We start from the raw sequence: 12,824 nt of genomic DNA, 5'->3' as shown, positions 1-12,824 counted from the left end.
ACCGGGGTGAATTCCAACGTAGTGGCGCCCAGCCGGGGACTTGTGAGTATTTTGAAGTGTTCACTCCCCCTTGTGTCATGTCTAGTTGTTCTTCCGGACTCTGTGTTTTCCCTCCCTTTGTGATTGTTGATTAGTTTCCTCCTGTGTATTTGCCTTTCTCTCCCAGCTGTGTCTCGTTCCCTCGTTTAGTGGTTGTGTGTATATATCCCTGTCTGTCCCAGTGTTCCTTGTCCGGTCATCATTCATGTTACATGATGTTTTCCCCTCGTGGCTACCGCGTCTCACCCGCTGGTCTGTATTTTTTATTTGTTACTTTGCAATTTTTGGAATTTTGTAAGCTTTCCTGAAATAAATCTCTCTTTTAGTTAAAACATCTTGTAGGGGAGAGGAGATGACTTGATTTCAGACAGGTGTGCTGGTTGCAGATGACGGACAGGTGTGTAGACAGGAAGGGGGTGGTGGGAGAGCAGATACACCAAACTTAAACAAAAGGCTGAACAAGAACACACTCCATGACAGCTCCGAATACATGTTTACCTGGTGATGTGTGTAAGCTGCACTTTTATAAATTAATTTAAATGACAATAAAACAACATTTAAATTTAGAGAATGAGAAGTTTATGGTTAATCTTGTTCTATTTGGAATTACAGCAATTTTCCTTCTTTTCCAGCATTTATCTACATCAATTCCACCGTCCGACACTGTGAAATCGCTTACATTACATTACACTTGTACTTTCTTACTTGATGGTTTGCAGCATCTAGTGGCCACGAGAGGAACTGCACGGTGAAGCTGAGCTGGAGTCAGACGGCTTTCTGTCATGTGATGTGAACATCAATACAAAACACACAAGAAGCCCAAAGACTGAGTGCAGTGTTTATTCTTTATTGTTGGACAGCTGTCTGTCATCACAGGATCAATGGAAGGACTCACATTTCATACTTGATTTAAAATAATCACTGATAATTATTCTGCTTTGTCCACCGAACATGTTCAGAGAACTAAATGATTAGAAACTGGTATCAAACCTGTGACCTTGTATTGCTACAACATTAGGATCCTCCAGTTGTTTACATTACATCTCATTGGGTTAGGGTTAGGAGCTAATGTTCTCTAATATGAAACACGTGTATCGTCACTTTCCCTACATTCACTTGTTCCATAAAATAAAAGTGTGCTTTGCAAGAAGTCTCTCTACAGTGGACACATTTTTAATTAGATGCAGATTGTCAGCCCTCGACTTGTTTGTCCTTCAGTCGCAGCGATGATCATCGTGCACTCGCTTACACCGAACAGCTGATACCATGTGACGTCTGTATCACAGTGTGTGTGTGTGTTGGTGCATGTCTAGCATTTCTCCTTCTCCGTGGACATCCTCCCATCATGCCATGCTTCTCTGGTGCTCCTCAGGGCCTTTGTTCTTTTGGGGTCCACCACCACGTAGTCCACACGTGTACGCCCGCCTTGTGCACGCTCCTCGCTGGCTCCTACCTGCCGGCCGCCAGCTTCTGCTGTGCAGCGTTTCTGGTTGTGATAAATAGTTTTATTAGTTTATTAATTTATTGATGCAAGAAGGAAAGTAAAAAGATGATAAGAGTCTTTTATTAGTCACAGCGGGGACATTTGCAGCAGTGAAAAGTAAAAAGCTAAATAGACTAATAGAATTGAACATGTAAGATATACAAATATTGATGATGCACATTATGAATGAACTGTGTTGTGATCAGACAACAACACGTATCATCATTAATGTCTTGGCGCCCTCTTGTGGATAAACTCTCTAATTTCTGTCTCTATTTAACGACTATTGGAAAATTATAACCAAAAACCTAAATCCACAGATGCAAACAGGGCTGCACAATATAACAGTATTATAAATACACGCTGTCACCTGTCGTGTTGGTGTCGAGCGCCCTGTGTGGAGGTCCAGGTCCAGGTACTCCACCTGTTTGTCGCCTCTGGCTCGCCGTAGCATCGGGCTGCTGACCCCGCCCTCTGAAGCCCGGTGCAGCATCAGCCTCAGAGACTACGCGCACACACACACACACACACACACACACACACACACACACACACACACACACACACACACACACAAAGTGTAGTTAAGTATAGATGAAGGGTGGAAGAAAAAGAAGGATGATGGGAAAGTAAGGGCGGGGGATTTACCGGCTCCCCGGTGCTGAAGCTGAGGCTGGAGGTCGTTGTCATGGCGACGTAGCTGTCATCAGTGTCATCAGAGTCGGAGGAGGGGGAGGAGCTGTGTGCGGAGGTCGGCCTGACATACTGCAGACTGGATGGACTGACACACACACACACACACACACATTTAAAGAAAGAGAGAAATTGCTGTATTTTTATTTCCTTCCTTCTTAAAGGCCCTGTCACACACCTCCGTATGACAGAAACTTATGCTGGCATGTATGAAAATACGTCCAACTTTTCATCGGATATACAAAATGTATCAGACGAATGCCCAACAAATGCATAACGTATACAAAAATATGGCGTATACAAAATATCGGCAACACGCTGGTGTACGTTGATATAAGGTATAAGTAGTATTCGTTAAGAGCTCGCTGTGTTACGCTGGGGTGCGTTGTTGAACGCTGAGGCCGTGAAAATGTTTTGAGCATGTTCAAAATTACCGGACGTACCCAACTTGTGCTTCATAAGATATGCAGACGTTACACATAAGTTACGTTACGTTAGACATACGTAAATACAGTACGTGAATACGTTAGAGGTACGTTAGATATAGGCTACATCGGCTGACGGTGAACCCTACATCCAACTGATTGATAACGAGTGGATAACCTATTCCTACCCGATGTTAAGATGATCCCTGACGACGGAGTAACTTAATAAACGTGTTTCTACAGTACAGCTAGCGTTTTGGGAGCTTATTGGAGTTTGAATATAGTATATAGGGTCCCTGTGAGGAGCTCATCCTCACTTCTTTACAGCACGTCTTGATGAATACATCAACCCAACAATCTGCACTTTTCCAGCTCCGTTGTATGAATTGTCATGAATTATTATTATTATTTCTCAGTCTAGCAGCTTCTTCAGCCCCACAGGGGGCAGCAAAGCCTCTCTGGTTCTGGAGGAGACATTAAATATTGAAATACTTTTACACAAACACACACACACACACTTACTCTCGTGTGAAGGTTCGAGTGACAGGCGAGCGGACAGGGGGCGGGACTTCCTGCCAGTCCTGCTGCACTGGAGTGATGTCCAGAGGAGCTGGTTTCACTGGGGGAGAGAGAGAGAGAGAGAGAGAGAGAGAGAGAGAGAGAGAGAGAGAGAGAGAGAGAGAGAGAGAGAAGAGAGACAGAGAGAGCGAGAGAGGTGGTAGACAGAGAGAGAGACCAGAGAGAGAGGAGAGAGAGACAGCGAGACAGATAGAGAGAACAGAGAGAGAGAGAGAGAGAGAGACAGCAGAGACAGGAGAGAGAGAGAGAGAGAGACAGAGAGACAGAGAGAGAGCAGAGACAGAGAGAGAGACAGAGAGAGAGACAGAGAGAGAGACCTAGAGACCGAGAGAGAGAGGGACAGAGAGAGAGAGAGAGACAGGGAGAGAGAGACAAGAGACAGAGAGAGAGGACAGAGAGAGAGACAGAGAGAGAGGACAGAGAGAGTGAAAGAGAGAGAGAGAGAGAACAGAGAGAGTAGAGATCAGAGACAGGAGAGAGAGACAGCGACAGATACAGAGGAGAGAGACAGAGAGATAGAGAGAGACAGAGAGAGAGACAGAGAGAGAGACAGAGAGAGAGACAGAGACCAGAGACGAGAGAGAGATGACAGAGAGACAGAGAGAGAGGACAGAGAGAGATCTGAGAGAGACAGAGAGAGAGAGACAGAGGAGAGAGACAGAGAGAGAGGAAGAGAGAGAGAGAGACAGAGAGACAGAGAGAGAGAGAGAGGAGAGGACAGAGAGAGAGACAGGAGAGGAGAGAGCAGGAGAGAGACAAGGACAGAGAGAGAGAGAGAGACAGAGAGAGAGAGCGAGACAGGAGAGAGAGGACAGACAGAGAGGGAGACAGAGCGAGAGACGGAGAGCGACAGAGAGGAGAGGAGAGAGACAGACGAGAGGGGGAGAAGAGAGAGAGAGGGGGGGGGGGGGGGGGGGGGGGGGACAGAGAGAGTGAGATAACTCAGATAACTCCTCCTTATAAAACAACACCAGGGGGAGTGCAGGGGGAGTTTGGAGGGTCTGCATCTCACATGGGAAACAATCTGACTCGTAATCAGCTGCTGATGCAACACACCTGGAGGACGTGCAGGTGTTACTGATCACACTAACGAGCAGATAAACACATATCAGCTGAAACTTCCCCACTTCATGACTCACATTAACACAATTCCTTTTTATATTACACGTCTTCTGACAGGTGATGTTTAAATATGTAAATGAGCATTATGTGATGTAACTGTTGGTGAGTTTAGGAGAAATCTACAGACACAAACACACAAAGTTAGAAACATAAACTCTAAATTCTGATTCTGGATGTAATATTTCCACTAGTCTGAGAGAAGACGAGTTGTGGAACATAATAACCCAAAATCTGAAAATGAACCAGTGCAGGAAAAATGATGTTTTCATTATTTGCCGTCTGTATGTGACTAAGTGTGAATAAAAGCGTCTTCTGGACTTTATCTGGATACGCACGCAAGTGTCCTCATAAATACACGTAAATGAATCCTCATGATGAGTAACTTTTCTGTTTTACTGTTTTCTGAAAAGCTGTGAGTAAAACAGAAAGTACAAACAAATGAAATACTAATGATTTATGTTTGAAAATAAAACTCCCTCTACACAGTGAAACCTCCAATGAAGCGGCGTGAGTGCTGAAGAGCCTTTACTAATATTTAATGTGACTTTCTATAAGCTGTGTTAGAGAGTGTGGCTGTCATGCACTTGTGCTGCAGCCGTGTTGAGCAAAGTGGAAGCAGGTAAATAATTAAAACTGAAAAAGAGGCCGAAGGGGAACAAGAGAGGCGAGAAATGACAAACCGAGAGCAACGCAGCGGGAATGTGCAGAGAAAGTGAGAAAAAGAACTGAAGCACCGTTTGACTGCAATGTTCTCGCACCTGTCGCTTTGTGTTTGGGCTCTGCAGCAGTCTGTCCGTCCGTCCTCTCTGCAGACTGAGTGGCACAAACTCCTGCAGAGATTCCCAACATCTGAGAGCAGGAAGCATATTCTTTTGATGCTTCGTACTGTGCACCGTTGCATGTTCTCTGGTCAATCTTTAGAACATTTCTGAACGACACATCTCTTCTATTTTTGATTCAGATATATTGTGCATATTTAATTTTATTATACTATCTTTTTCATATTTTATTGAATTGTTCTTGTATTCTATATCTATGTTTTTCAAATTTCTAATGTATTTTTATGTTTTTTGTATATTTACATTTCTTTTACAATTTTTGAAAAATATTTTTTCACATTGTATTGTATTTTATTTCTATTGTAGTGTTTATAGTATTGTTCTTATTTCATTAAATTCTTTTTGAATTCTATATTTAATTTTCTTGTACGTTTTTTAAAAATATTTCTATTACATTTCTATTCTATATTTATGTTTCTTGAAGATATTTTTCTAATATTTTTAAATATTTCCATAGTCTTTATGAATATCTTATTGATGTTTCCCCGATCCTAAGCTCCTGCTCACCTCTGCGTTGTGGCTTCAGGTTGCGGTGGATGGGAGGGGGCATGGCCTCCACCTCCACTCCCCCGGCAGTGTTCATGGTGTTCCTCCGGAGCGGCGGGGTGAGATGGGCGACGGGAGTCAGGGGGGAGTTACGAAAACCCATGTGGGCGGGTGGGGGGACTTGCCTCCCCATGGATGCCGGGTCCCCTGTGGCAGGGCTGGGATGACCGGGAAGGGAAGAGGCGAGGGGGGTCATGGGGACGTAGTTGGCATCCTGGAGCAGCACAGAGGGGTCAGAGGGAGGATGTGGAGGCACCCTGGAGCCAGAGGAGAAGAGATTAGAAATGAAAAGTGTTTTCTAAATATATCCCAGAAGTGCAGGGATCAGTAAGGATTTCCACTAAACCTGAGATGTTTCCACGGGTTTCATAAAAGGATCTCATCGGTCCTTAAAGGAATGATTCAATACAATAATGTGTGTGTTACATGTTCCTGTTACATTAATGTGTGTGTTACATGTTCCTGTTACATTAATGTGTGTGTGTTACATTAATGTGTGTGTTACATGTTCCTGTTACATTAATGTGTGTGTTACATGTTCCTGTTACATTAATGTGTGTGTGTTACATTAATGTGTGTGTTACATGTTCCTGTTACATTAATGTGTGTGTTACATGTTCCTGTTACATTAATGTGTGTGTTACATGTTCCTGTTACATTAATGTGTGTGTTACATGTTCCTGTTACATTAATGTGTGTGTGTTACATTATTGTGGTGTTACATGTTCCTGTACATTAATGTGTGTGTTACATTAATGTGTGTGTTACATTAATGTGTGTGTTACATGTTCCTGTTACATTAATGTGTGTGTTACATGTTCCTGTTACATTAATGTGTGTGTGTTACATTAATGTGTGTGTTACATGTTCCTGTTACATTAATGTGTGTGTTACATTAATGTGTGTGTTACATTAATGTGTGTGTTACATTAATGTGTGTGTTACATTAATGTGTGTGTTACATGTTCCTGTTACATTAATGTGTGTGTTACATGTTCCTGTTACATTAATGTGTGTGTGTTACATTAATGTGTGTGTTACATGTTCCTGTTACATTAATGTGTGTGTTACATTAATGTGTGTGTTACATTAATGTGTGTGTTACATTAATGTGTGTGTTACATTAATGTGTGTGTTACATGTTCCTGTTGCATAATGTGTGTGTTACATGTTCCTGTACATTAATGTGTGGTGTTACATGTTCCTTGTTACATTAATGTGTGTGTTACATGTTCCTTGTTACATTAATGTGTGTGTTACATGTTCCTGTTACATTAATGTGTGTGTGTTACATGTTCCTGTTACATTAATGTGTGTGTTACATGTTCCTGTTACATAATGTGTGTGTTACATGTTCCTGTTACATTAATGTGTGTGTTACATGTTCCTGTTACATTAATGTGTGTGTTACATGTTCCTGTTACATTAATGTGTGTGTCTTACATGTTCCTGTTACATTAATGTGTGTGTTACATGTCCTGTTACATTAATGTGTGTGTTACATGTTCCTGTTACATTAATGTGTGTGTTACATGTTCCTGTTACATTAATGTGTGGTGTTACATGTTCCTGTTACATTAATGTGTGTGTTACATGTTCCTGTTACATTAATGTGTGTGTTACATGTTCCTGTACATTAATGTGTGTATTACATGTTCCTGTTGCATTAATGTGTGTGTTACATGTTCCTGCTGCATTAATGTGTGTGTTACATGTTCCTGTTACATTAATGTGTGTTACATGTTCCTGTTACATTAATGTGTGTGTTACATGTTCCTGCTGCATTAATGTGTGTGTTACATGTTCCTGTTACATTAATGTGTGTGTTACATGTTCCTGTTACATTAATGTGTGTGTTACATGTTCCTGTTACATTAATGTGTGTTACATGTTCCTGTTACATTAATGTGTGTGTTACATGTTCCTGTTACATTAATGTGTGTGTTACATGTTCCTGTTACATTAATGTGTGTGTTACATGTTCCTGTTACATTAATGTGTGTGTTACATGTTCCTGCTACATTAATGTGTGTGTTACATGTTCATGTTACATTAATGTGTGTGTTACATGTTCCTGTTACATTAATGTGTGTGTTACATGTTCCTGTTACATTAATGTGTGTGTTACATGTTCCTGTTACATTAATGTGTGTGTTACATGTTCCTGTTACATTAATGTGTGTGTTACATGTTCCTGTTACATTAATGTGTGTGTTACATTAATGTGTGTGTTACATTAATGTGTGTCTTACATGTTCCTGTTACATTAATGTGTGTGTTACATGTTCCTGTTACATTAATGTGTGTGTTACATGTTCATGTTACATTAATGTGTGTGTTACATGTTCATGTTACATTAATGTGTGTGTTACATGTTCCTGTTACCTTAATGTGTGTGTTACATGTTCCTGTTACATTAATGTGTGTGTTACATGTTCCTGTTACATTAATGTGTGTATTACATGTTCCTGTTACATTAATGTGTGTATTACATGTTCCTGTTACATTAATGTGTGTGTTACATGTTCCTGCTACATTAATGTGTGTGTTACATGTTCCTGTTGCATTAATGTGTGTGTTACATGTTCCTGTTACATTAATGTGTGTGTTACATGTTCCTGTTACATTAATGTGTGTGTTACATGTTCCTGTTACATTAATGTGTGTGTTACATGTTCTTGTTACATTAATGTGTGTTTTAATGTTCCTGCTGCAGATGTTTCCCTTCTTTACATCCTGTTGGTAGTTTAATGTACACACTGCATCATATTCTATAACATCATCATGTATTTGTAACTTTGTCTCAAAAAAGTCAACTTTTCATGAGTTCCTCAGAAAAACTGTTTCCAGCTTTGTGACATCATCTTCCAGCTGATCAAGAGGCTTTTTAAAGACTTTATTTATGTGAAGAAGGAGGAGAATCTTCTCATGAAGGAAACTTCATCACAAAGTTCATCACATACACCCTACACATCTGGAATCGTATATAATATAATTGTTCAAATGATCATTAACTGCAGGTTCAAATTGAAGACTTTCAGTATAAAACGTATTTAAAAACAAATCATTACATGAACATCACCAGATTACGTATTTCTGACTCACCGGGCTGTAACAGGAGGCTCAGTGGTGGCAGCGCTCATGGGAACATAGTTTTCATCCACGTCATCATCTTCAGAGCAAACACTACCCAGAGGTACCATGCCTTTATTAAACTGAGAGGGAGAGACAGATGCAGAGATCAAATATAAACTAAGTGACGACAGGACTGAATTTTTTCATTCTTGAGGTTTGAACTTACAAAGTAACTGTTGAAGCTCTCGCTGAACTCGAACATGCTCGCTCTGTCCGACAGAGACCGAGGGATGTAAAAAGAGTCACAACCTGCAACACAGAGTGTTTAGACTTAAACACAAACCACCTGACGCACAATACTTCAAAACCAATAGTTATTATGACATTTTGGGAAATACGCTTATCTTAATCTTTACAAAATGCCACATTATTGGTGTAAATGTTGCATGATTCTACATGGAAAAGGACCACTAATACAAAGTGAATCTCATTCTTGGCAGAACATTTGTGCAGCTTTAACAATTGAGTGCATGGGCAGATTCGACACTAAGAAAGCAAACACTTTGTGCACAAAGCATCAAGTCCTAGCACGTCTGAATACAGAGGCCATTGTCCTTAATGTGTTCTTAAGCAGCTGTGTCGCCATCATTTTTAACCAACCAGGCTGGAAACAGAGATTTGGCTGAAAAAACCTCTTTGTGCTGTTGTGGGTCAAAGGTCTCGTCTTATTAATGGAACTCCAATCAAATTAAGGTGCAAACAGGAACAAATAGTTTCAGCTGTGAGGATATAATCCATCATCGCTGCAGTTCTGCACAGTAAAGCCGCTCGATCTCCTCTCAGGTGCCAGGTTTTTAATTCTCTTACTAAATATTGAATTGGGAACAGTATTTATTCCCAGAACACTCCTGATTTACACGACAGATAACAACAAGCTGAAGAAATGCTCGCCAGCGTGTAGTCGTAATACATTTTAAGGCAACAATATGTCCGGAGTTCTTTGGCTGTTTTGAGGCTTGTTTACTGAAACGCACAATATATCACGTTCTGCCACTAGGGGTCTCTTAGGAAAAACAATAACAAAAGACGGAGTTTGGTGGTGTGGTGAAGTAACGTGTTGTCTTCTTCACCATCTTCACAAAGGGGATACAACGGCATTAATGGGCGAACAAATGAAACGCACCGTGACCTTGAATAAAACATTAATGTAAGTAAAGAACTCAACAAAATACATAACTATGTCTAGATGTGGAAAAGTTACATATTATATCTTTAAGATGAAGAGATGCTTGATATTGTCACAATGGCGAGCTCATATGAATTTTCCCTTTTCCTCTCCACATATACGGGATTAAAGGTCAGGACAGACGGTTTTCCTCTTACCTGTCTGTGTGCGTCCTGGCATAGTCATAGTGTGGCTCCTTGGCAGCCCTCCTTCTACATATACATCCCTCCTCTCGGACTCTGAGGTGGATCGGGGGAGCGTCGCCCGCCCCGTGCCCACAGCTGAGCTCTCTCCCTGGGCGGCGATGGTGTGAGGTTTGGGCGGGCGTGGAGGAGGAGTTGGGGTGGTGGCGTTGAGCTCCGCCTGGGTTAGGGAGTCCACACTGGGGGTAGAGGATGGGCGGCGAAGAGGTCGTGGTTGCGTGGTGGACGCCGGACGTGGGATCTGGTAACCACTGGTGGTGTTCGAGTGCGTATTTGGATGCAGGGCGGCGTGTATATCGTCGCTGAGAGGTATCGCCACAGGTCGCAGGTGGAAGTCCAGGGAGTGCTTCCTGGGATGAGGAGACGGGTGACAGCGAGGTCTACCGGGTCGTCTCTGGAGGTCAGAGGTCATGCTGGTATCCAGTGACTGGCTGGAGGCAACTGTCCAAAGGGCTGTCCTAAAGCTGGAGGAAGAGGACGAGGAGGACGACGATGGAGGTGGGAGGCCGTTAGGAAGAAGGGAAGGAGAGGAGGAAGAGGAAGAGGAAGAGGAGGTGGTGGAGGGTGGAGGGTAGAGGTTGTCGTTGTAGTCAGTTTCAAGAGAACCTAAAGGAGGCCTGGAGACACAGAGAGTCAAACAAGAGTCAGTTCACCAAAAATACAATACATTAGAATTTGCAGGTTGCAGTTTGCATCCACGTCCGTCCAAAACATCATCTCTATATATTTACATATGTAATGTACACATGTCATAATTAGCATATGAATTCTTCAGTTAAACACTTGTTTTGTGAGGTCACAGTCACCTTGACCTCTGACCACCAAAATCTAATCAGTTTGGGACAAATTTGAAGAAATTCCCTCGAGGTGTCTTTGAGATATTGTGTTCATGAGAATGGGACGGACGGACTGAAACCCCGAAAACATAATGCCTCCAAAAAATCCTTTGGTAGAAAGTAGTTCTCATTGAAACGGTTCATATTTAAGTAAGAAAACTAAGCAGCAGTTTCTTCGAGCTCCAGCTAAATCTCCAAATCACAACCAAAACTATCTGGACAGATAAGAATCTCTCCAACTGAGGAGGGAAACATGTTTTATTGTGTTCTGAGGAAAAGTCCCATGAAGGTTTGTGGAGTCAACCCTTTTAGAAAGCGATGGGTGTGATCCAGGCTGAGATTAACCTCTAAACCTCTTCTTCAGATTCAACATGTCTGAACCTGTAACTCTGACTGTTCATCTGGATGATTTACCTTCAGTCTGGTAAAAACTCACGACTCAGAAACTCATTATTGTTGCAGTAGCTGGTCAGGACTTGAGATCAAAGATTAGAGCCGAAATAAAATGCACTTTCTGTCCTCGAGACTTTTGCATGGTCGACTAGTGTGAGCTCTTCTTCTGTGGTGTTTGTGAGATCTTTGAGGTTGAAAGCGCGTGAGGTTTATAAGACATATATGTTACAAATGTTCTTGGATTGAGGTCTGTATACACTGCAACTCTCCAAACAATGGCTATAAAGAGATTGGAAACCAAAATGGAGTCTTGTTTACTGTATTTGTGTGTGTGTGTGTGTGTGTGTGTGTGTGTGTGTGTGTGTGTGTGTGTGTGTGTGTGTGTGTTTGTTTACCTGATGTGACTCTGGCACTGAGATAACCACAGGTAGTCTTCTTCTGCAATTCCACCGTGCTCCAGGTTTCGCACACTCACCGGGTCATAGGGGGGGGGCACTGACCTTGTTACCGCGGTGATGGCGCTGGTGCCAGTGGGCGGGGACATCGCTGCGATGGAGGACGAGCCGGAGACAGCAGGTCTCTCCCGAACTGTAGAGAGACAAGTCACGCAAATGAGTAGGGAAAAGTTTGGAGAAAACTCTTCCATGTTCCTGTGTCCCCCTGCAGGGCATTATGGGTATTGGAGTGTTTGTCAACATATGAGAAATGTGGATGTGAATATTTTCTTTTCTTCTTCATGGGTCTTATTGCGGGTCTTAGTTAGTAGGGTTGAACTGTACTTAGTTATATTGAAATGTGTTTTTAAATGGGATATAAAAACATTAGAAATTAATAATTAATAACGTGTCGAACATAACTGAAAAATATTATCTTTGTAAAATGTCTGAGCTGCTGCATTGTATTGGATTTTACAGGTGTACCAGTAATGCTAAATACAGATTAGCTTAAAAAGACAGATCAGTTACATTTACCATAAAACATTTAACTTCAGTTAACGCTCGTTGCTTAACGTCGACACTAACTGTGTTGCATGGCCTCACATTTGTCTTTGCCTCAATGTCTGTGAGCCAAGTGATCCAAAAGGGACAAAACATGAGTTATATGAAAACTGAATCTGTCATCGTGGGCATTAAAGTCCTTATAAAACCAAGACGAAGTTCAAATGATTGTAAAAGGCAAAGCTGTGACACATAAAACCATTTCTTGTGATATTTGAATGTATTCTACATCTGAGTCACAGACGTCCTGAGGACTTCTCTGTCCATCTCTTCTCTCTGCATGTTTTCTCTCCTCCCACTGGTTTTCACACTGACTCACACAACCCACACTTAAAAAGAAAGGGTCCATCCATCCCAACTTTGTTCCC

The 12,824-nt window shown here is 41.8% G+C and overlaps 1 protein-coding gene and 1 long non-coding RNA gene across 4 annotated transcripts in view; one reads left to right on the top strand and one right to left on the bottom strand.

Moving 5' to 3' along the window:
- The first annotated feature begins 239 nt into the window (after positions 1-239).
- Positions 240-896, top strand: LOC115023568 (uncharacterized). Its single transcript, XR_003834021.1, has 3 exons — positions 240-291; positions 366-436; positions 759-896. It is a non-coding gene; the product is annotated as an uncharacterized LOC115023568 (long non-coding RNA).
- LOC115023535 (GRB2-associated-binding protein 1-like) overlaps positions 867-12,824 on the bottom strand; it is a 17,270-nt gene continuing 5,312 nt past the window's right edge. Inside the window, exons 4-13 of one of the 3 annotated variants that reach the window (XM_029454582.1) lie at positions 11,854-12,046; positions 10,185-10,846; positions 9,028-9,110; positions 8,832-8,941; positions 5,688-5,983; positions 5,100-5,171; positions 3,163-3,259; positions 2,171-2,303; positions 1,893-2,027; positions 867-1,525 (exon numbers count right to left, since the gene is read on the bottom strand). In XM_029454582.1, the coding sequence (XP_029310442.1) occupies positions 1,349-1,525; positions 1,893-2,027; positions 2,171-2,303; positions 3,163-3,259; positions 5,100-5,171; positions 5,688-5,983; positions 8,832-8,941; positions 9,028-9,110; positions 10,185-10,846; positions 11,854-12,046 (1,958 nt within the window). In that variant the 3' untranslated portion in view covers positions 867-1,348. The remainder of the gene's footprint in view (positions 1,526-1,892; positions 2,028-2,170; positions 2,304-3,162; positions 3,260-5,099; positions 5,172-5,687; positions 5,984-8,831; positions 8,942-9,027; positions 9,111-10,184; positions 10,847-11,853; positions 12,047-12,824) is intronic. The other 2 variants (XM_029454581.1, XM_029454580.1) reach the window with 2 other exon arrangements.

Source organism: Cottoperca gobio, chromosome 18 (assembly GCF_900634415.1).
Source record: "Cottoperca gobio chromosome 18, fCotGob3.1, whole genome shotgun sequence".
NCBI classification, from domain to species: Eukaryota; Metazoa; Chordata; class Actinopteri; order Perciformes; family Bovichtidae; genus Cottoperca; species Cottoperca gobio.
This window is presented reverse-complemented; position numbering and strand designations above follow the sequence as displayed.